Source organism: Mobula hypostoma, chromosome 23 (genome assembly GCF_963921235.1).
Source record: "Mobula hypostoma chromosome 23, sMobHyp1.1, whole genome shotgun sequence".
NCBI lineage: Eukaryota > Metazoa > Chordata > Chondrichthyes > Myliobatiformes > Myliobatidae > Mobula > Mobula hypostoma.
Genome location: NC_086119.1, coordinates 8,491,449 through 8,516,667, shown reverse-complemented (window position 1 = coordinate 8,516,667; position 25,219 = coordinate 8,491,449). Strand labels below are relative to the sequence as shown.

Here is a 25,219-nt window from a genome sequence, read left to right as displayed (position 1 = left end):
CTGTTTCCTCAACACTACGTGCTCCTCCACCTATCTTTGTAGCATCAGCAAATTCAGCCAGCCACAAATCCATTAATCCCAAAGTCCAGATCATTGACATACATCCTAAAAAGCAGCAGTCCCAACACCGACCCCTGTGGAACTCCACTGGTAACCGGCAGCCAGCCAGAATAGGATCCCTTTATTCCCACTCTCTGTTTTCTGCTGATCAGCCAATATTCCACCCATGCTAGTAACTTCCCTGTAATTCCATGGGCTCTTATCTTGCTAAGCAGCCTCATGTGCGGCACCTTGTCAAATGCCTTCTGAAAATCCAAGTACACCACATCTGCTGCATCTCCTTTGTCTACCCTGCTTGTAATTTCCTTAAAAAATTGCAGTAGGTTAGTCAGGCAGCATTTTCCTTTCAGGAAACCATGCTGGTTTTGGCCTATCTTGTCATGTGCCTCCAGGTACTCCGTAATTTCATCCCTAACAATCAATTCCAACAACTGACGTCAGGCTAGCAGGTCTATAGTTTCCTTTCTGCTGCCCCTCACTCTTCTTAAATAGCGGACTAACATTTGCAATTTTCCAGTCATCCAGTACAATGTCAGAATCTATCGATTCTTGAAAGATCATTGTTAATGCCTCCTTAATCTCTCCAGATACTTCCTTCAGAGGGTGCATTCCATCGGGTCCAGGAGATTTACCCACCCTCAAACCATTAACCTTCCTAAGCACCTTCTCAGTCATAATTTTCACTGCACCTATTTCACTTCCCTGACACTCCTGAATATCCAGTATACAGCAGATGTCTTCCACTGTGAAGACTGATGCAAAAAACTCATTCAGTTCCTCTGCCATCTCTGCATCTTTCATTACAATATCTCCAGCATCGTTTTCTACTGGTCCTATATCTACCCTTGACTCTCTTTTACCCCTTATATACTTAAAAAAGCTTTTAGTATCTTCTTTGACATTAGTTGCCAGCTTCCTTTCATAATTCATCTTTTCCTTCCTAATGACCTTCTTAATTTCCTTCTGCAAATTTTTAAAAGCTTCCCAATCCACTATCTTGATGGATTAAAAATTAAAAATTAAAAATTAAATTAACCAATTTCTCCCGGGATCAATAAAGTATGACTATGACTATGACTATCTTCCCATTAGCTTTGGCTCCCTTGTATGCCCTCTCTTTTGTTTTTACTTTGGCTCTGACTTCATTTGTCAGCCATGGTAGTGTCCTTCTTCCATTCGAAAATTTCTTCTTATTTGGAATATATGTCTAGTATTTCTCTCATTTTTCGCAGAAACTCCAGCCATTGCTGTTCTGCTGTCCTTCCTGCTAGTGTCCCTTTCCAGTCAATTTCGGCCAGTTCCCCTCTCATGCCATTGTAATTTCCTTTATTCCACTGAAATACCGACACATTGGAATTTAGATCCTCCTTCTCAAATTTCAAAGTGAACTTGACCATATTGTGATCACTATTCCCTAAAGGTTCCTTAACCTTAAGCTCTCTTATCACCTCTGGATCATTGCACAATACCCAATCCAGCACAGACGATCCCCTAGTGGGCTCAACAACAAGCTGTTCTAAAAAGCCATCCCTTAGGCATTCTACCAATGACCTCTCTTGAGGTCCAGTACTGGCCTGGTTTTCCCAATCCACTTTCATGTTAAAATCCCTCACGATTATCATGACATTGCCCTTCTGACATGTCTTTTCTATCTCCTGCTATAATTTGTAATCCACATCCTGGCTGCTGTTTGACAACTGCCATTAGGGTCCTTTTACCCTTTCCATTTCTTAACTCAACCCATAGAGACTCTACACTTTCCGATCCTATGTCATCTCTTTCTAATGATTTAATATTATTTCTTATAAACAGGGCCACACCACCCCCTCTGCCTACTAACCATTCTTTCTGATACGCTGTATATCCTTGGACGTTCAGCTCCCAATGGCAGCCATCCTTTAGCCAAGTTTCAGAGATGGCCACAACGTCATACTTGCCAATCTGTAGCTGAATTTCAAGATCGTCCATATTATTTCTTATGCTGCGTGCATTCAAATATAACACTTTCAGTCTAGTATCTGTTGCTTTTAGCAACATAGAAGCAGAATTAGGCCAGTCGGCCCATCGAGTCTGCTTCACCATTCCATTCATGGCTGATCTATTATCCCTCTCCACCCTATTCCTCTGCCTTTTCCATGTAACTTTTGACACCTTTACTAATCAGAAACCTATCAACCTCTGCTTTAAATATACCCGGTGATTTGGCCTCCACAGCAGTCTGTGGCAATGAATTCCACAGATTCACTACCTCTAGCTAAAGAAATTCCTCCTCATTTCTGTCCAATGGAATGTTTTCTCTACAAAGATGGTGCGGTTACACTTTTTAAAGGGGGTTGGAGGGTTTACTTTACATCTACAATGTTGGGAGGAGATTTAGCAAAAGCTCAGTGAGGCAAGCCACACTCCATCACATTTGAATCTACGTACCTCTAGATTAAAGAGTGTGTTGAAATCAGGCAGACAGACATGTTTGTCCTCCATTTTCCTTCGCATATTCTTGATGGCGTGAATTGACGTTTCGAAGTAGGGGTGCGTTCTTCTCGTCAAAGGCAAATCCTTCACCCAGCTGCAGCAGACCTCGTGGAGTTTTGTGAACACCATTCGGGCCAGCTTCGTCGAGTCAAACTCTGAAAAAGCGCAAAGGTTAAGTGATTTGTCTCTCCTGCACGTAGACGGGCCTCGTCAGCAATGTGCACAAACCTAGAAACAAATAAATACTTCTTTTAAATCGAGGCAGAGTAAGCAGAAAGTAAGTTCCAAACAACGATGCTGCCAAGCCAGCTGCAGTCACTGTATAGCTGTCAGGAGATGAATGTTAGTCAAACATCGCAGGGCCGATGATACTCATGTTTACACTAAGGGCAGAAAGGTAACAGAAATCGATGGCGGTTTGATCAATAAAAATCTTGGGATCAACCTGAGCTGTTGTGGCCCAGCTGGCAGAACATTTGCCTCTAAGTTAGGAGGTTTCAGGGTCAAACCTACTCCAGAGATTTACACCAGCTGCTAGGCTCATGCTGAATTATTATCCATCTCAACCTCATTCTCCTGCCTTCTGCCCATAACTTCTGACGCGCTTCCTAATCAGAAACCTCCCCATCAACCTCTGCTTTAAACATATCCAATGACTCGGCCTCCACTGCCGTCTGTGGCAATGAATTCCACAGATTCACGTCCTTCTGGCTAAAGAAATTCCTCCACATCTCTGTTCCAAAGGGACGTCCTTCTATTCAGAGGCTGTGCCCTCTGGTCCTCGACTCTCCCACTTCCCTCCAAACACTTAAAGTTATCCCCATTGTCTGCCCTCTCCTTGTGTGAAAACTCTTCTATCCCAACACACTCTCAAAGATCTATATTTAATTTATTACTTGTTGAGATTTGGTGCGGAGTGGGTTTCCCCGGCCCTTCAGGCTACGCTGCCCAGCAACCCCCCGATTTAACTCTCGCCTAATCAAGGGATAATTTACAATAACCAATTAACCTACCAACCGGTATGTCTTTGGACTGTGGGAGGAAACCAGAGCACCCAGAGGAAATCCATGCGCTCATGGGGAGAACGTACAAACTCCTTACAGGCAGTGGCAGGATTTGAACCTGGGCTGCTGATACTGTAAAGCGTGTGCTAACCACTACGGCACCAATCTTTCCCTCTGCCTCTCTCCAACAGAAGTTCCCAATTGTTCAGTCTTCTCAGACGGCATAATCTCAGTTCTGTATCACCAGTCTTTCCTCATGCGTGTTGCCCCCTGAAGGGGGCAGTACTGAAGGACTACACTGTTTTGTCGAGGGTGCTGTCTTACACACGAGGCCTTACAATGAGACCTGTCAACTTTCGCAGGATTTTTCCGTGGCAAAATGCTCCAAAGAACAGCGGAGTTATCCTCTGTGTCACGTTCAATATTTATCCCTCAATCAATGTGGCAGAAACATTGCCTGGCTATTATCATATTGCTTTTCCTGGGAGCTTATGGCCTATAAACTGGCCTCTACATTCCCTCGACTGTAATACTGACTACATTTTAAACAAAAGCTTCAACGTGCTTTGGGGCATCTCGAGGTCATGAAATGCAAGTACGGTGTATTTGCCACCCTCCCCCAGCAGGCATGCAATATAATTTCTCCATGACATTAATAATTGCTGACAGGCCATGGCGAACAGATGGAAGAGATCTCTGGTCTAACCCGGCCCGTACAGCAGAGTATTGTTCATCAATCATTCACAGAGGGACCTGACAACACGCAGCTGACTCAGCCTACAGCACCCAGCGATTGTGTCGAATCGTATCTCTTCTCCCTTGTCAGCAGGCCGAGCTGTATCAGTGACTGAGCATGAAGATATCATCTGTCTCTGCCAGCAAAGCTACTCCAAGTCCCAGCTGCCTTTATTCAAGTCCAACATGGTAATGGGTTGGGGCGCCCAACCCTCCCAACTCTCCTCTGGACCTCACTTCTTGCTTCTCCACTGGACCCAGTCCCTCACCATCTCCACACCAAACCTATCAGACAGGTCAGCAGTTGCAGAGGAATCCCCATCCAAACACTTGTCCATGATATGCGCAAATATGGGTTCAGTATTTTGTTTGACATCCGGGCTCTTCCTCAATTAGTCCCAAAATTGAGTTGCCTCCTGAACCATTCCTTACAGAAGCAGTTAGGAATCAAATTCATGTTCTGGGGTCACGCTGGACTGGACAGGATAAGGGTGGTGGATTTTCTTGTAAAACTGTTGGGTTTTATTTTTTATTTAGAAATTCAGCACAGTGACGAGCCCTTCCAACAAGCCCACGCTACCCAACTGCACTCACAGAATCAATGAACCTACTAACCCGTATGTCTTTGGAATGTGGGAGGAAACGGGAGCAGCCGGAGGAAACCCATGTGGTCATGGGGACAGCGTACAAACTCCTTACAGACAGCAGTGGAACCGAACCCAGGTCACTGGTGCTGTAATAGTGCCACACCAATTGCTACGCTACCCTGCTGCCCCCCTCCACCCCCTCCTCCCGCTTACGATCTACTTATACACGTCAGCTTTTATTTTCTAGATTTATTTCTGGAATTTAATTTCCTCCGGTTCTGTGGTCTACATGGTGCAAGGTATCATTGGTCCAAGACTACGGATAGTCAGTTCAGTAACAGAGTCAATACTGCAGTCCAATTAGGGTACTGGGGCCCAGTCTGGTTGATGGTAATCACCCAGGCTTGCTTTTCTATTAATGAGTTGTGGGCTTCCTATGTTGGCGCTGGAAACTGGGCGACACTTCTGGCTGCCCCCAGCACAATCCTAGCTGACTTGATTTGATGCAAATGCCATACTTCACTGTATGTTTTGATGTACACATAACACATAAAGCTAATCTTTACGGTTTGGTTTCCAGCGATCATGGTACTGAAAGAATAGCTCCCCTTAAACTTGCGTCCATCCCTGGTCCAGACGAAAAGTCACTGACATGAAACATTTAAGCTCTGTTCCTCTCCCGACAGCTGCAACCTGGTCTGCAGAGCATTTACAGCACTTTCTGGTCTTATCTTACATTTTCAAGGTCTGTAATACTTTGGATTTACACACAGAAGCAGCCCCCTAAAAGGAAACCCTCTGGATCCTGGCAGTAAAGTGAACCTCCCCCGGGCATTCGATATTCCCTGCAGATGAGGGGCATCTCACTTTCACATTAACACGATGAAGAAGGACAAGGCGATTTTTTTCTTAACTCTTCCAGAATCCTCCACAGCTGGACAACGTCTAAAACTCCCACCAAGAACGGAACCAGTGCCGTGTCATTATGGTGCCTTGATACATTGCAAGACTGCTGGTGGAACTGGCATATGCATCAGGTATTCCACATGCCACGGTGTGCAGGTGTGCCACGTCACGAGGACTGTTCTACAAGGAGCGTGGCACGTGCACTGTACCGTTTGGGTGTGCAGGTTCCATGTGGGAGCACGAAGAGCGCATCGCGTGGCTCGTGGACTGGCCCGTGGGATGTGTCGTGTGTTTCTGGCGTGGGGGTGTGCAATGTGGACTGTTACATGGCTGTAAGGCCGTAGACGTGAAGTTGCATGTTTAGGCTCCTTCCTTCCCCCTCTGATGGGACAAAGGTGTGGGACCATCCACTCTGCATGGTAAGTAGAACTGGTCAAAAAAAGGGCTTCAATCATTGACAGCAACCGCCAGAAGAACGCAACATCCATCACTGCTTCCTTCCCAAACAGACACTGGGAGCACTGCTGCCCACACACCCTGTAACCAAGGCTGTCACCCCCACTGCCTGGTTTAATTACAATGGCGCATTCTTCCCAATCCTTTCCGTTTTAATGACATCCACAACATGGGTTATCTAAGTTACCCCACAGACTTTTTAAGGATAAAATACACAAAGTGCTCGAGGAACTCAGCAGGTCAGGCAGCATCTAGGGAAACGAGATACTTCATCAGGACTTGTGGAGGGTCTTGGCCTGAAACGTTAGCTCTTTATTCCTCTCCATAGATGCTGCCTGATCTGATGAGCTCCTCCAGCATATTGTGTGTGTTGCTTTGGATTTCCAGCCTCTGCAGAATCTTTTGTGTTTATACTTTTTAAAGCATGACTTTGGCCTTGAGTGGTACATATTCAGCACAAAGAGTGTGCAGAGATTTGTATTTGTCTCATCCTCACAATGAAGAGTAGCTAGAAAAGGACAGTGGTCTAATAGTTACTAGGCAACGATGCAGGCAGCTGTTTGAGTTGGAAATTCACCCTTGAGACTGTTCTCGGCTCTCTGATCTGCTTCAATCTCACCTGAGTCAGTGTTATGTTGGTCAGACGAGACTCTTTTGAGGCATTTTGCAATCTCTGGGGACTAAAGGGACTTGCTGGTCGTCAAGAAACAGCACAGGGTCCACTGGGCACCCAACCATCACATCTGACTGACATAAATAAACACATATCCACTCCCACTGCAGGAACTAGGACCGAGTCGCGTCATCACAGTGGGAAGATGACCTCTAAAACACTACTCAACTTTTAAATGGAACAATCTCTCCTAATTTTTCTGTAACGTGTTTATCATTCAGAGTTGCACAGAATTGGGCCATTAAACTCAACTGCTCAATGCAGGGATTCATGACCTACATAAACCTCCCCTCACCCAGCTCTCCATCTTCTTCCACCATTATCCACTCACCATCATACTCTTTCTTCCACTCTCCCTCGTGTTTAACCGGTTTTCCATTGAATAAACCCAGTGGCTGCTTTATTAGGTATCCCCTAATAAAGAACAGCGACATGAGGTGCAGTGCCTAATATGTTCATGGTTTCTGCTGCTGTGACCCATCCACTGTCAGGTTTGACGTGTTGTGCATGCAGAGATGCTCTTCTGCACACCACTGTTGTAGTGGGTGGTTACTTGAGTTATTGTCAACTTCGTGTCAGTTTGAACCAGTCTGGACATTCCCCTCTGACCTCTCTCATTAACAAAGCATTTTCGCCCACAGAACTGCTGCTCACTGTTGTTTGTTTCTCTCACCATTCACTGTAAGTGCTACGGACTGCTGTACGTGAAAACCCCAGGAGATCGACAGTTTATGAGATACTCAAGCCACCCTATCTGGCACCAACTATCATTCCACAGTCAAAGCCACTTGGATCACATTTCTTTCCCATTCTGATTTTTCGTCTGAACAACAACTGAACTTCTTGACCATGTCTGCGTGCTTTAATGCATTGAGTTGCTGCCACATGATTGGCTGATTAGATATTTGCATTAATGAGGAGGTATTATACAGTTGTGCCTAATAAAGTGGCCACTGAGTGTATCTCTCTGCTATTCATCTCACACATTCTCTTCCCTTTCTCGGTTTCTCTTGAATTCTGAGGGACAGTCTTACATTTCTAGATGCTCCTCCCAAATGGAAGTACCTCCTTGCTTCACACCTCTGGGTCTGCTATGGGAATGAGGTGTTATCCACAGCGGGTTGCTGAGTGTGGATTCACCGTGAAGGCCCAGAAGTAAGGTTGATCGTTACAATTGGCAATGGAGCTACATCTCTGCCCAATGCTTGGACCTCTAAGCAGACGGGCGTATCAGTGAGCGTAATGCCCTTGCTGCGCCAGTGGCCTGGCTTCAAATCCGCCTCTGTCTGTAAAGAGGCTGCACGTTCTCCTCGTGACCACGTGGATTTCGTCTGGGTGCCCGGTTACCTTCCACATTCCAAAGGTGTATGGGTTAAGAGGCTAGTGGGTCACATGGGTGTGGGCTCATTGGGTTGGAAGGGCTTGTCAGTCTGCGGTACCTTTAAATAATTAAATAAAATGAAGGAAACGGTGGCTATTGTCACCTGAGTCAAACAGCCGATGTCAACAATGATTCAACAGGCAGCAGTGTAGTGCGCAGGGTCCGACTACCTGATACAACAAACCATGCATCCCAAACAGATGCTGCCCAACCTGCTGAGTTCATCCAACATACTGAAAGTGTTGCTTTGATCACAGCATCTGCAGGTTATTTTGTGTTCCCTTGTCTTGTCCCTTTGGGCCCCTTGTCTGAGAAAAGATGTGCTGGCACGGGAGAGGGTCCAGAGGAGGTTCGTGAGAATGATTCCAGGAATGAAAGGGTTAAGTGCAAGGAGCGTTTGATGGCTCTGGGCCTGTACTCACTGGAGTTTAGAAGAATGGGGTGGTGGTGAGGGGGAGGGGGGTGGATCTCATCGAAACCTAATGAATATTGAAAGGTCTGAATAGAGTGGATGTGGGGTAGTCTGGGACCAGGGGTAGCCTCAGAACTGAGAGATGTCCATTTAGAACAGAGAGGAGGGAAGATTTCTTTAGCCACGGGGTGGTGAATATGTGGAAATCACTGCCACAGGCCAAGTCATTGGGTGTATTTAAGATGGAAGCTGATGGATTCTAAATTAATCAGGGCATCAAAGGTTACGGGGAGAGGGCAGGAGAATGGGGTTGAAAGGGATGATCAATCAGCCATGACTGAATGACATAGCAGACGATAGAGTGAATGACCTAATTCTGCTCCTATGTCTTAAGACAAAGTGCCGATTATTGACTTCAGAACTTAGCTCTCAAGCAAGCAGGTATAGCATCTTTAAGTGGATGAAGGTTCATCGGCATGGCCAGAGATGAGGCAGGGGGGGCAGGGACGACGACTCCAAGCCAGGCTGAAACACAGATGGAAGAAGCTCCTTCAACCCAGCATTTTGTTAGCAAATGTGCAGTTAATGGGGAATAAAATTGAGCACCTCAGGGCAAGATTGCTGTATCAGAGAGAAATGAGAGACTGCTGTGTTCTATGTTCCAATAAAATGTGGCTTACTTCTAGCACGCCAGATACAATGGTCAGACCCAAAGGCTTCTTGATTCACAGGATGGACCAAATTGCTACTTCATAAAAGGTAAAGGGTGGAGGTGTGTGTTTCATGATAACTCTCTGTGATGCTCCAGTGTGGCGGCTTTGTTAAAGTCATGTTTCCCCCAAACCTGAACATCAAACGGTCAAATGCTGTCCATTTATATTTACCTAGGATTCGCCTCAATAACCTGACTGCAGCTCACATACCTAGAGCAGCCGACTATAATCAAGCCCTCGCGATACTGGATAATGCCATCTCTAAACAAGAAACAGTCCATCCTGACACATTTCAAATCACAGCTGGGATCTTGCTTGGAGAAAACCCTGACTAATTATCATCAGCATATAATCTGTGGCACCAGAGGTCCCAATACATGAGACCACTGATACACTAAAATAAGGAATGCCAACCCGTTCCATGCCCAGACAACATTCCGGTAAATCAGATCACTTGGCCGTCCTTCTACCTGTACACAGACAGAGGCTAAAGAGCAAAGTTCTTAAGACGAGGACAACAAAGAGGTGGTCGCTGGAGGCACAGGCGCGGCTACAGGATTGCTTTGAGTCAATGGATTGGGTGATGCTCAAGGACTCATCTGTGGATCGGAATGAATACAACTGATTGGCACGGACTTTATTAAAACCGTTGTAGACGAGTATGTCCCCACAAGACCATTCAGAGTCTTCTCCAACCAGAAGTCCTGGATGAACCATGAGATCCACAATCTGCTGACGGCCAAGTCAGAGGCATTCAAGTCTGGTGATCGAGAAAGTTACAAGAGGTCCAGGCACAATCTCTGGAAAGCCATTTCACGGGTGAAGTGGCAATTCCAGACTAAACTTGAACCAATAAAGGATGCTCAACAGTTGTGCCAGGCTTCAACGCTTTCAAGTGACATAAGCGACAACAGGGCTTCGCTTCCAGATGAACTCAAAGCCTTCTGTGCTCAGTTTCACTGTTAATACATGGAGGGGCCATCATGAACTCCAACAACCCCGGATGATCCTATTATTTCAGTCTTTGAGGCCAATAAGTAAGTAGCCTTCAGGAGGCTGAACCCACAGAAAGCATCAGGACCAGACAGGGCATTAGATTATGAGGACACGCAGTCCTCTTTTATTGTCATTTAGTAATGCATGCATTAAGAAATGATACAATGTTCCTCCAGAATGATATCACAGAAACACAAGACAAACCAAGACTAAAAAAATTGACAAAAACCACATAATTATAACATGTAGTTATAACAGTGCAAACCAATACCGTAATTTGATAAAGAACAGACCATGGGCACGGTAAAAAAAAGTCTCAAAGTCTCTCGAAAGTCCCATCATCTCACGCAGACGGTAGAAGGAAGAAAAACTCTCCCTGCTATGAACCTCCAGCGCCGCAGACTTGCCGATGTAGCATCCTGGAAGCACCCGACCACAGCCGACTCTTTGAGTCCGTCCGAAAACTTTGAGCCTCCAATCAGCCCTCCGACACCGAGCACCATCTCTGCCGAGCGCTTCAATCCCGGCCCCGGCAACAGGCAATAGGCAAAGTCGAGGATTTGGGGCCTTCCCCTCCGGAGATTCTCGATCGCACAGTAGCAGCGGCAGTGAAGCAGGCATTTCAGAAGTTTCTCCAGATGTTCCTCCGTGCTTCTCACGTCTGTCTCCATCAAACCAGGATTGTGCACGGCATCCTACTTCACAGATACGATATCATTTCGGAGTGGCCGCGCACGCAGCATCGCGCCGCCATCTTCTCCTCCCCATTTGCCAAACACTAAAGACCTGTGGTCGGGTTGAGTTCTTCTCCAATCTTTGGCAATTTACTTGCAAACGTTTCATCACCATATGAGGAGAATTGTCAGTGCGCTGTCAATGGTGGTGTGTTCTCCCAATGCTTGGCCTTTATATACTTTTCAATCAGCTGATTTGTCGTCATTTCATTTGTGTCAGGAGGAGGAAATCTCGTCGCTGATTGCTGTGTGACAAACTTCGTGCGTCGTGGTCTGGAATTTTGCCCGCATCAGCGCGTATACATGTTAGCAACACATATCAAAGTTGCTGGTGTGGCCACTGGGAAATCCTGCTTTCTCTGGCAGACAGAGCATAGGGGAGCATGCCTGCATATACATGTTACGTGTTTTTTTACAGGATTATTTGCGGAAAACCACGCCTCAAGAATTCTCTTCCATACCAAGTGCTTGCTTGCGCCATGACTTTCACTGATGCCCAGTCAAATTTGTGCCCTCTCGATCCTCACAGGTAGAGTCTAGGGAGAGTTGGTCACGCTGCTTTACAATTCTCCCTAGTCTCTGCCCAACACTTTACGGTTCCAGCAGTCCGGGCTCAGGTCCCACTGCTGCCTGTCAGGAGTTTGTACTTTCTTCTTGTGACCATGTGGGTTTCCTCCGGGTGCTCCTGTTTCCTCCCACTGTCCAAAGACATACCGGTTGGTCGGTTAATTGGTCATTGTAAATTTTCTTCTGATCAGACTAGGATTAAATTGGGTGATTGCTGGGTGGTGCAGCTCAAAGGGCCTATTCTTCACTGTATCTCAGAAAATACATTTATATATAAATAGATGGTGACAAATAGGTACTTAGCTAATTAATTTACTTTGAACTTTGTTTTTATGTCTAATAACCAAAAAATAGAACAACAAAACACCACTAGGTTCAGGAAACAGTTATTACCCTTCAATCATCAGGCTCCGGAACCAGAGTGGATAACTTCACTCACCTCAACTCTGAACTGATTACTGAAGAACCTATGGACTCACTATGAACCTTGAAACAAGACCTCAGACCAGGTCAAGAATGAACCCCCAGCAAGAGTCAGGGGAGTGGATTCCAGAAGTGTGATTTCTGAGGTACTGTAGGTGAACTGGACTGGTCAAAGAACACTGAGGCTGCCTACAAGAAGGGACAGAGCCATCTCTATTTCCTGAGGAGACTGAGGTCCTTTAACATCTGCTGGATGATGCTGAGGATGTTCTACGAGTCTGTGGTGGCCAGTGCGATCATGTTTGCTGTTGTGTGCCTGGGCAGCAGGCTGAGGGTAGCAGACACCAACAGAATCAACAAACTCATTCGTAAGGCCAGTGATGTTGTGAGGATGGAACTGGACTCTCTCACGGTGGTGTCTGAAAAGAGGATGCTGTCCAAGTTACATGCCATCTTGGACAATGTCTCCCATCCACTACATAATGTACTGGTTGGGCACAGGAGTACATTCAGCCAGAGACTCATTCCACCGAGATGCAACACAGAGCGTCATAGGAAGTCATTCCTGCCTGTGGCCATCAAACTTTACGACTCCTCCCTTGGAGGGTCAGACACCCTGAGCCAATAGGCTGGTCCTGGACTTATTTTCTGGCATAATTTACATATTATTATTTAATTATTTATGGTGCAACTGTAATGAAAACCAATTTCCCCCGGGATCAATAAAGTATGACTATGACTATGTGATAGGATCATTAGCTGCCTGACATGAATGGGAATAAGAACCATCAGAACCTCAATCAGCTTTGCTGTCACACAGACTCAAACCAACTCTCAGGAAGTGAGGCCGTGGGGAATTAGCCATCTCTGAGCATCGTTAGGCTGCCTGTAAGGATGATTCAACAGGTGATTTAGAAGGTCCAAGTCACTCAGAAACAACTTACTGCTTGTTGTCAGAATCAATCAGTCTTTAATTGGGTAAATGGGACGCCAGCGCAATAAAGAAACATTCATTCAACAGATGATTGTAGCAGTGGGAGAATCTCAAGTGGCAGGGTGGAGGGATTTGAAGGTGTTGGTGCGTTAAGGAAGAGGGCCTGTACTGCTTGCTGGTGGTCCAACAATTACTTAGCACATCAACCACACCCTCCCCACCCCTCCCCCGCCACCACCAACAAAGCGTTGCTATCTGACGGCGGTTGTATCTGATGTGACATTATCAAACGCAGTAGTATGGGTTCAGCTTCACAAGTTACAAGTTTTTAAGGCCAAGGCATTGGATATATTTAAAGTAGGAGTTGGCCGGTTCTTGATTAGTCAGGGTGTCAAAGATTGTGGAGAGAAGGCAGGAGAATAGGGTTGAGGTGGATAATAAATCAGGCACGATAGAATGTCGGAGCAGACCTGATGGGCCGAATAGCCTAATTCTGCTCCCATGTCTTACAGTCTTACAGGGGGGGATAGGCAGAATTTGCGAAAAGTGTATCAACCTAGATCACAGGCCTCCACCATCAATAAACCACGCTTGCGAGCTTGACCCACCTGTTCTGACCCAGGGAAGCAATCTCACCTGAAAGAGGGGCTTTTTGAGTTGAAGTCACAATACAAGGCCTTGAATGCACAATTCAGCGGACACTCCCAGGGTGGAGCTGAGAGCGTTATGCTAATGAAGAACCACCCTGTCAGGATGCACCATCCTTCTGAGGTGACATTAAACTGAGATTTCGTCTGCTGTCAATGGTAGGTTTGAAGCTTCCTAACTCTAGGATTGGTTTTGATCTCAATCAATGGCATACAGAACAGATCTTCCAGGATGCCAAAGATAAGGGCGACTCGGGCGGCAGCTCCGACGGAAACCATCAAACAGTCTCATTTCAGTCTGCTACAGCTGAGAACCACAACTGCATCTAAGGTCTGGACACTAAGTAACAGCTTCTTCCCTTCTGCCATCCAATTTCTAAATGGACATTGAAACCATGAACATTACATCATTATTATTCTGTGTTTACACTACTTACTTAACTATTTAATATACATATATACTTCACTGTAATTCACAGTATTTTTTCTATATTTATCATGTATTACATGGTACTGCTAAGTTAACAAATTTCATGACATATGCCGGGGATATTAAACCAGATTTTGATTTTGATTCTGAGATAATCTGGTCATCTTAACACTGGTCTCATGAGATCTTTTTGGAGGCATAGAACACTACAGCACAGAAACACAAACAACAGGAATTCTGCAGATGCCGGAAATTCAAGCAACACACATCAAAGTTGCTGGTGAACGCAGCAGGCCAGGCAGCATCTCTAGGAAGAGGTGCTGCCTGGCCTGCTGCGTTCACCAGCAACTTTGATGTGTGTTGGTAGTACAGAAACAGGCCTTTTGGTCCATCTAGATCTTGCGAACTATTAATCCGCCTAGTCTTAGTAACCTGCACCCTGGCCATACCCCTCCCATCCATGTACCTATACAAATTTCTCTTGAATGTTAAAATCGATTCCGCATCCACCACACTCTCACCATCCTCTGAGTGAAGAAGATCCCCCTCATGTTCCTCTGAAACGTTTCACCGCTCACCCTTGTGACGAGAACACACATAAAAATTAAGATGTTTGCTGGCCTGGGTTAGCATCAGTGACATCAGCAAGTGGTCTGCCACCTGCCCTCAGGGGAAGGAGAGATAAGGAACAATGGAGCAGCATCTGGAGATGTGTAATGAAGGGACGGGGGAGAGAGAGCTGTCTGGAGCGGTTTCCCCTTTGAACCCTGAACTGTTTGAAGTGATGGACAGGCGATACCCCAGCAGGGGGATAAAAAGGGACAGGTTCGCTAAGGCAAGACACACACGCCACCCGAGGTAACGAGACCCTGGAAGCGGTACGCCTCTCACGAGTCGGTGGGAAGTACCAGACAACGGCCAGGGTGGAAAGGTACGATCAGCGGGAACCCGGTGTGTGTCCGCCCTTGCCTGGGTGCCGGGTTCACTGCAGAGGATCGACCGCATCTGGAGGAGGGATCACAGTCGGTGACCTCAGGTGACATCACCAAGGACCTGCCCCAAAAGCTGCTTGTGAGCCATATCGCCGGTCTGTGAGTGAAGCCGTGTCTGAATGATCAGTTGTTCCTGTTCTCTCTCTCTCTCCCCCCACGTTGTCCATCGCCATGGCAACGATTACTGCGAACTGAACTACTAAACTGGACTGAACTTTGAGTCACTTTGAAATTTGGTCATTTACCCCTAGACAACGATAGAGCTTGATTGATGCTGTTATCTTAATTCTGTGCACATGTGTGTTTATCATCGCTGAACTGTTGCATTTATTATCCTTTCGATTACTGTGTTGCTTGTTTCTTTAATAAAACTTTCTTAGTTCTAGTAATCCAGACTCCAACTGAGTGATCCATTTCTGCTGGTTTGGCAACCCAGTTACGGGGTACGTAACACCCTTAACAGTAAACCCCTAGTTCTAGTCTCACCTGAGCTCAGTGGGAAAAGCCTGCTTGCATTTACCCTCCGGTTCAAGATGGCGCTGGTGAAGCACAGCGACGACTTGCTGGCAGCAAACACAACCACTAGTTAAGGGACAGGCTGGAGTTCTGCTCGCTGCTCTGCAGGGATACTGTTCTCTGCACTGACCCGAGACTTTGGCCTGCAACTAACGGGCCCCTGGGCCAGCTGTGCTCTACAGTTAGCAAATACAAGTATCTGCTTACTTTTATTGTTTGCACAATTAGTTTTTTTTCTGCACATTGGGTGTTCGCCCATCCTCTTTTTGTAATGGGTTCTGTTGCGTTTCTTTGTTCATTGGCAGCCTATAAGGAGAAGAATCTCAAGTTTGTATATCGTGTACATACTTTGGTAATAAAGGTACTTTGATCTGTAGCCCTGTTGTACACAACCAGCTGTCTTTCTGCACACACTCATTCTGAAGTTTTTAACTGCTGTAGGCAGCTTCAGGGGTAGCCTGAGTCACTGCAAATTAAAATCTTCCTTCGTTCCTTCACTAAGGTTTGAACCGTCCCCGGACCAATTTTTCTTTGGTCCGGATTACCGGCTGAGCATCCCAACAGGCTGAGCTGTTCAAGGAGCCAGCCAACTTTGTGTATTCTTCCTTTTAAACATGATTCACTGAGAGCCACTGGGGGATCTATAACTGCAGCTTAATAAAGCTCTTCAATGAAACCGCAGATAAATTAATTGGAAACCACCCCAGCTGTGCACTTGGCACATGTTCAACAGTACTCAATCAGTACAGTGCAGCTCATTTCATCCCACCCAGCAAGGGAGAGGTTGGGCAGAATAACAGATGGTTCTACTGTACGTGCTAAGGGCCTCTGAGACCATCATTGCACGGTCAAACCAACTAAGATCACATTTCTTCCCCATCCTGGTCTAAACAACAGCTGAACCTCTTGACCATGTCCGCATGCTTTTATGCACTGAGTTGCTGCCACATGATTGGCAGATTAGATATTAACATTAATGGGCAGGCGTACCGGTGTGCCTAATAAAGTGGACACTGAGTGTATTTCTGAGATGTGCATTTGCTAATAAAATCTTCCAGAAGCTTCCAAGAGCAGGAGGACCACAACCTCGTCGTAGGGTTTGGAGGTTCGTGTGCCTCAATGACCCGGAGAGCTGTGTTGGCTGGAGCCAAGGCTTTATGCTTTGGCTCTTGGTAGGGTCATCCATGCCAAACAGGTCAAAGGGTAGAGGCCAGACTAAGAGAGGTCCACCGGTCCTCCAGGTTTGGGGGTTCAACTCAGGGATAACAACTCTGACTGGTGCAACAAAACTGTTATGCAAACAGCAATGAAGAGTCCTGAGTGCGGCGATATTCCTGAGTCTCCACCTGGGACTTGCACGACTGACGGCAGTGAAAACCGAGAGGAAGCTACTGACACGACGAAGGAAGTCCTGAATGATGCCAGAGTTGGCGGACCTTCATTGCTGCCCCACACGCCAGGGGCAGAACAGCCAAAGGAGTCATCTAGAAGACGAAGTGTTTCCATCCCAAATAGCTGTGCGACACTAGGAGCAGCATCTAAGGGCTGTTCCCTGGTTAGCACTCCGAGGCAACTGTTGCTGGAAAATGATCAACTTGGTGCCCTCTAGTCTGCCGAAAGCTGCTGGTGCTCAGCTGCAAGGAGCTTTTCATGACCAAATGTTGCAGATTGGCACATTCCACTGTTAAAAACTATGTGCTGAGAGACACACTGATGCTCAGCGCAGCTGCTACCAAAGGTCAGCGGAAAAAAAAACCTTGCATCATTTCACATTTAGAGACTGAAACTTGTGTTTTCAACCATCACCCCCCTCCCCAGTAATGTCTGTAGAGGAAAGCTCCTGCCTTCCTGACTTGATGTAAATGTAGTGATGTAGCTCATACCGAGAATGGTGACATATGGTGCTTATTTATAAAATTCACAAATATATAAATTCACATTTTTGAGATTAAAAATATATGTATTGACATCATGAGGGTATAGATATTGTAAATTCAAGCAGGCTTTTTTCCACCAAAGTTGGGTGAGACTAAAACTAAAGTTCATAGGTTAAGGGTGAAAGGTTGAATATTTAAGGGGACCGTGAGGGGGAACGTCTTCACTCAGAGAGTGGTGAGTGTGAGGAACGAGCTGCCAGTGGAAGTTCCCAGTAAGTTTATTATCTAAGTACATATATGTCCCCACATACTACCGAGATTCATTTTCTGGCGGGCTTTCACAGTAGATGCAAAGAAGCACAGCAGAATCAATGAAAAATGCAAACGGCAAAGTTTGGTTTCAACACTTAAGAGATATTTGGATAAGTGCATGGATGGAAGAGATATGGAGGGTTATGGTTCAGATGATGTAACTAAGCAGAACGACGGTTTGTCATGGACTAGATGGGCTGAAGGGCCTGTTTCTGTGCTGTAATTCTATAATGACACTATGATTCATTACTGCAACTACAGTGTATAGAGCAAGTATGACAGCCTAATGGACAATGATCATGGTGGAGCCAGCTTGGTGGTTATCAGCTTTAGACAATAATAGGTAACTGATGATGACATGTTTTTAATCCAATTCCTTGGGTTCTTAAGTGATTTCTTGAATCTATTGTAGGATCCAAAGACAAACAAATAGGCAGATGGGGAGGGAGGGGGTGTTAGAGCAGTAGGTGGCGTGTTGTTTTCATCATCCTCACTGGGCATCTATGTTCTAATAACAAGACTCATGTAAGAATCTGAATCAGTTTTAATATCACTGGCATATATTGTGAAATCTGTTAACTTTGCAGCAGCAGTACAATGCATAGCATAATAATGCACAGAGAAAAACACTGTGAACTGCAGTAAGTATTTATCTATATACATGCTTACTGTAATTCATAGAGAGAGAGAGAGAGAGAGAGAGATAAGTTAAATAAGTGGTGCTAAAGTGGTGAGGTGGTGTTCATGGGTTCAACGTCCATTCAGAAATCGGCTGGCAGAGGGGACGAAGCTGTTCCTGGATCGTTGAGTGTGTGCCTTCAGGCTCAGCTATCAGAATGTCGTTTCTCCATTTTGAACAATCATGCAAAAGGGATCCTCACAATTGGCGAGAATGTTAAAATTTCTCAATGAGGCGTAGGGAACATTGGCTATTTACACTCAGTGGGCACTTTTCTGGCTACAGGAAGTACACTGAAGTGCATGTTCATGCTCTCCCGTTGCTGTGGCTCATCCACCTCACGGGTTGACGTGTTGTGTGTTCAGAGATGTAACATGTGGTTATCTGAGTTACTGTCACCTTCCTGTCAGCTTGAACCAGTCTGGCCATTCTCCTCTGACCTCTCTCATTAGCAAGGCGTTTTCACTCACAGAACTGCCGCTCACTGGATGTATTTTTGTTTTTTGCACCATTCTCTGTAAACTCCAAAGACTGTTGTGCGTGAAGATTCCAGATCAGCAGTCTCAGAGTTACTCAAACTGCCCAAGTCAAGTCAAGTCGTCACTTTTTATTGTCATTTCGATCATAACTGATGGTACAGTACACAGTAAAAGCGAGACATTTTTCAGGACCATGGTGCTACATGAAACAATTCAAAAACTACACTGAACTACGTAAAAAACAACAGAAAACTACACTAGACTACAGACCTACCCCTTCTGGCATCAACAATCACTCCACGGCCAAAGTCACTTAGATCACATTTCTTCCCCTTTCTGATGTTTGGTCTGAACAACAACTGAGACAACTGCTGCTGGAAGATTACCAACTGGATGCTTTCTGCCTGAAACCTGATTGGCTGATTATACGCATATTTGCATTAATGAGCAAGTGTGCAGGTGTGCCTACAAAAGTGTATTTATTAATGTATTCTATAGATTTATTTTTTTTCCCCCTATGATAATCATTTGCCATTCTGTAGTTTAAACTAGAGTGCTTGTTTCAGTAGCCCGACATTGGGGTGTGCAAATAATGTGACCTGCCCATTTTATCTGGCTGTGTGTAATTATAGGCTTTTGAGTTGGAGCTATTTATTCGAGAGGGGATTCTGATGTGGGTTCACTTATTCTGTCAGCAGATTGTGTAGATTTTATAATCTTGTGTAGCCGTCAAGATCTGGCCATTGCTAGGAGGGCCAGCATGTATTTCCACTCCAGAAGCCCTTATGAAGGTAGCAGGGAGACACCACCCTGAACAGCTGCAGTTCTGATGAATTTAATGAGTAGGAAGCTCCAGAGTTTCAACCCAGTGACTGTAAACAATACTGGAAAGCACAGGTCGTGCTCCCTTCTCACTGCTGCCATCGGCAAGAAGGCATTGGAGCCTCAGGACACAGACCACCAGGTTCAGGAACAGTTACTACCCCTCAACCATCAGGCTCTTGAACCACAGGGATAACTTCATTTGCCTGATCATTGAAATGTTTCCACAACTAATGCATTCACTTTCAAGGACTCTTCATAATATGTTCTTGATATTTATTTCTTATTTATTCCTTATTATTTATTTATTTTTGTACTTGCAGAGTTTATCATCTTCTGCACTCTGGTTGAACGCCCAGCTTGGGCAGTCTTTCATTGATTCTGTTATGGTTATTATTCTGTAGATTTACTAAGTATGCCCACAAGAAAATGAATCTCAGAGTGGTACATGGCGACATTTATGTACTTTGAGAATGAACTTACTTTGAACTTTGAAACTGAAGATCAGTATTCCCTGGTAGATTACAAACTTTATCACTAATTTTTCACCTCCCTCTGGAGTTTCTCCTATTTCCCTTTCTCCTGTGGTACACTCTGACATATCAGAATCCTTCTTTTTCAGCCCTCTATCTTTTCCACCTATCACCTGCCAGCTTCTCATTTCTACCCACCTATGTTCCACCCCACCTTGTCTCACCTATCACCTGCCAGCTTGTACTACTTCCTTTTTGTTCGGCTCCTTCTCCCTTCTTTTCCAGTCCTGAAGAAGGATCTCGGCTGGTTTCGTGATTGTAGGGAAGACAAATTTCAAGGTTATACACTGCATCGATACTTTAAATGTACTTTGAATCTTGAATATATATATATATATATATATATATATACATTTAAAAAATTAAATTAAATAAGTCAGGCAAAAAGAGAAAAGAAGTAGTGTGTTAGTGCTCATGGGTTCATTCAGAAACCTGATGGCAGAGGGGAAGAAGCTGTTCTTGAATCGTTGAGTATGTGCCTTCAGAATCAGATTCGGAATCAGGTTTACTATCACCGGCATGTGACGTGAAATTTGTTAACTTAACAGCAGCAGTTCAAAGCAATACATAATCTAGCAGAGAGAAAAAAATAAATAAAATAAAATAATAACAAAATAAACAAGTAAATCAATTTAAACACGAGGAATTCTGCAGATGCTGGAAATTCAAGCAACACACATCAAATTTGCTGGTGAACGCAGCAGACCAGGCAGCATCTCTAGGAATAGGTACAGTCGACGTAAATCAATTACATATATTGAATAGATTTTTTAAAATGTGCAAAAACTGAAATACTGTATATTAAAAAAAAGTGAGGTAGTGTCCAAAGATTCAATGTCCATTTAGGAATCAGCTGGCAGTGGGGAAGAAGCTGTTCCTGAATCGCCGAGTGTCTGACTTCAGGCTTCTGTACCTCCTACCTGATGGTAATGGTGAGAAAAGCACATGCCCTGGGTGCTGGAGGTCCTTAATAATGGACACTGCCTTTCTGAGACACTGCTTCCTAAAGATGTCCTGGGTACTTTGTAGGCTAGTACCCAAGATGGAGCTGACTGGAATTACAATCTTCTGCAGCTTCTACCTCCTCCCTGATGGTAGCAATGCAGACATCCCACCAGATCCAGGAGTCTCCCGCATATCGATAGTGGCTCCCTGACACCCGGAAATTATATACAATATCCCAGAAATAGATTTTTTTTGAGAGGCAGAACGAGCATCTTGATTGGTCTCTCTTTGTGCTAAGAGTGGTCCCCAACCACCGGGCTGTGAGGAAACGATATGATTTGGTGATATGAAACGATATGAGTCATTTGCACCTTTCCTCATTCCCCGTCACGCACTGTTGAACTTCAACGCACGCAAGATCATTACGCGCGCGTCATCCATGTCAGCGCGGGAAGAAGATCGACTCCTCGAGCTTGTAAATGATGGCGGGCTGAAAAGTTTGTTTGACATAACATCTCTGCTGGCATTCTGGATCAAAGTCAAGGCTAAATATTCTGAGATAACCACGGAAGCACTGAAAACGTTGCTTCCATTTCCAACATCATGTCGCTGAGAAGCGGAGTTTTCTGCAATGAATGCAATGAAAACTAAATTGCCGAATAGACTGGACATAAGGAACCCCCTTCGAGTATCACTGTCTCCCATCACCCCTCGAGAGGACTGTCTTGTTGCAGGAAAACAAGCCCAGGACTCGCACTGACTCAGCGATATTGGTGTGTTGCAATGATTTTATATGTTCATATGGGGAAAATATGTGCTGTGTGTTTAATATCAAAACGTTACTTAAAATGTTATGATGCTATTGACTTATCACCTATACTCCGGTCGTGATTAACACTCCCCCGCCCTCCGGTCGGCCGGTCCGCAAGAATATTGTCAATATTAAACCGGTCTGCGGTGCAAAAAAGGTGAGGACCCCTGCTAAGTAGACTTATCCGTTTTCTCTGTGGGTGGGCTTTACAGTCGACCTCAAAAATAATGACAGTGTTGCTCGCTGCACTGTTTGCAACAGCGACTTTTCTATTGCCCATGGTGGGTTAAAATGTAAAAGACATGTTGAGGTGAGTTTAACAGGTGTCATTACAGCATAGCTAACGTTATTTAACCCAGCTGGCTAGCTGCTAAGGAGCTACGCTATTGATGTCCTACGTGATGAGGCCAAACTCCCCGTAGACTTGCTTAAAGTTGTAATAGAATAAACATGATAATATTATATAATATAAGCACATATTTTAATGTCACATTTGTTGCATATACCCAACTTGGTTTACAGATTAGACAAAATCACTAAACAAAGTATTACATACACCCTTGGAGGTCGACGGGCGGGGGGGGGGAATATGGTGTTGCGGGAGGGTAGGGGTGCTAACCTCCCTGAAATGGTGGTGATACCCCCCTGAAATGAGTTTTTGCAGGGTGGGATGTCTGGCAATGAGAAGAGGGCATGTCCTCATTAAGGTTCCTTGATGATGGATGGCTCTTTTTTGTCCTTGAAGGTGTCCTGGCTGCTGGGGAGACTAGTGCCCATGATGGAGCTGACTGAGTTTACAACTTCCTGCAGCTTAATTCGATCCTGTGCAGTTGTCCCTCCATACCAGATGGTGATGCAATCAGTTAGAAAGCTCTCCACAGTACATCTGTAGAAATTTGTGAGTGTCTGGTGACATACCAAATCTCCTCAAGTCCTAATGAAATATAGCCATTGTCATTGAAATCTATTGAATATTGAAATACTTTGACAGGGTAGAAATGAAGAGGAGGTTTCTTATAGCGGGGAATGTGTAGGACCAGACGGCACAGCCTCAGAATACAAGGATGTCCCTTTAGAACGGAATTGAGGAGGAATTTCTTTAGCCAAAGGGTGGTGAATCTGTGGAATTCATTGTCACAAATAGCTGTGGACACCAAGTCATTAAGTATATTTAAAGTGGAGGTTGATGGATCTTGATTTGCCAGGGCATCAAAGGTTACAGGGAGAAGGTTGGAGAATGTGGTTGAGAAGGAAAATAAATCAGTGGAGCAGACTCGGTGGGATGGACGGCTTGATTCTGTTCCTATGTCTTATGCTCTTGTGTGTGGTGTGTAGCAGACACAGAACTGAAAGGAGTTTCTGATATTGAAAGAGGATACTCCATAGTCCCTCTTGATTGAAAGAATTAGAAACTTTTGCTAGATCAAACACAGCAGTGTTTAAGGAAACCTTATACACTTTTGTTAGTGTTGATTTACAGTGAATAACACTGTTGTTTGTGAGATTTTGCTATTCACAGAGAGGCTGCCAAGTTTGACCAGAACATATTGATCTGTGGCTGCTGAATATCAAAGTTAAGTAATTGCAATAAGAGACTTTGAATAATCAAGGGCACATGAAAGGTGGTAAACTAAAATACAACGGATTCTGATTAATTGGGCCATTTGATAATTGGGCAGCCACTTACCTGGGACAACTCTTAAAAGATTAAAAACCAGTCGCTGGGATTCCCTTCATTTATTTGGGACACTATGCTGCTTAATTGGGACAGGAGGCCATTGTTGAACAATTTCTAACTAGCATTAGTCGCTTTAACGCGGTACTTAGGAACGGAGGGAGGGAACATCGACTCAGACATTGTGTCGGGCATTTTCATGCCTTACAAAGCGCAGATTGGAAGTCTGTGTGGGGCGCCACTCCTCGCACAGATTAAGTGCCTTGCTCAAGGACACAAACATGCTGCCACAGCTGAGGCTCGAACTAGCGACCTTCAGATCACTAGACGAACCGTACTTAGAGCCAACAGTTTTTAAACAGTGTCAGTTGTGTGTGCTTGTGTTCAGAAAGCAGTGACTTTTGTCACCGAGAGTTGGTGGGCAATAAGCAGCGAGACCATTCTGAACTGTTTTGCTCACTGCAGTTTCAAGCATTCAGACTTGGAAATGTCAGAAAAGGCCGAGAGTGAAAATGAAATGATTTCACTATTTCAGCAAGTTAGGAACTACAAAGATTTTAGGCCGACCGACACTGAATTAAAGAGCAGTGATTTTTGACACTACTTTATGCAGGAAGGCAATGAGAACTGTCCATTATCTGCACTAGGTGGCCATGTTGAATTTGTTCATTTACAGACCATCAGAAGAACGTGGCAGCGTAAACACTAAATTTCTCTGTTGATAACAATTAGGATCTAATAGACAGTTTTATAGTACTGTAGTACTATTGGTAGTGCTCTCATTGGTTCTGTATTTCATTTAAACGCATCATTTGTTATTCAGTTAAACAGCAGTTTGTCTTTCTTAAACTATTTCCATGAAACTTTGACTAACTGGGGCAGCAGATTAATTGGGCCAAAATGTACTGGTCCTGATGTGTCCCAATTAACCAGAATTCAATGTACTTTCCTTTTTGTTCTTATTTTAATGTACTCCTTGCATGCTGCTGTCAAAACTGCAATCAATCTACATTTCCTTCCATTACTGCCACAACCAGCAAGGTCTTGTTTCCGATAAAACATAATGTAGTCAGAGATGGCACTGGCCCACATTTAATTTCAAATTTACCCAGAGTCAGTGGAATTGGTATCAAAACTTTGGGCAAAGAAGCGAAAGTTCAAAGTAAATTTATTATCAAAGAACATAGATGTCACTATATCCTCCCCTGAGATTCATCTTCTTACAGGCATTCACAGGAAAATGAACTCAACCAGTTTAATTTTCATCACTATTGTGTGTGAGTGTGGCTGTGTGTGTGAATGAGTAAGCGTGAGTGTGTGTGTGTGAATGTGTGTATGTGAGTGACTGTGTGTGTGTGTGTGTGTGAGAGTGAGCATGAGCGTGTTTGTGTGTGTGGGAGTGAGCATGTGTGTGTGTGAGAGTGTGTGTGTGTGTGTGTGTGAGAGTG

At 44.8% G+C, this 25,219-nt stretch overlaps 2 protein-coding genes across 5 annotated transcripts in view; one reads left to right on the top strand and one right to left on the bottom strand.

Moving 5' to 3' along the window:
• Positions 1-25,219, bottom strand: part of ppm1e (protein phosphatase, Mg2+/Mn2+ dependent, 1E) — a 171,173-nt gene that overhangs the window by 21,026 nt on the left and 124,928 nt on the right. For all 3 annotated transcript variants that reach the window (XM_063031594.1, XM_063031596.1, XM_063031595.1), the window contains exon 3: positions 2,488-2,687. In XM_063031594.1, coding sequence (XP_062887664.1) covers positions 2,488-2,687 — 200 coding nt within the window. The remainder of the gene's footprint in view (positions 1-2,487; positions 2,688-25,219) is intronic.
• trim37 (tripartite motif containing 37) overlaps positions 1-25,219 on the top strand; it is a 158,598-nt gene that overhangs the window by 123,749 nt on the left and 9,630 nt on the right. The window lies entirely within an intron of this gene.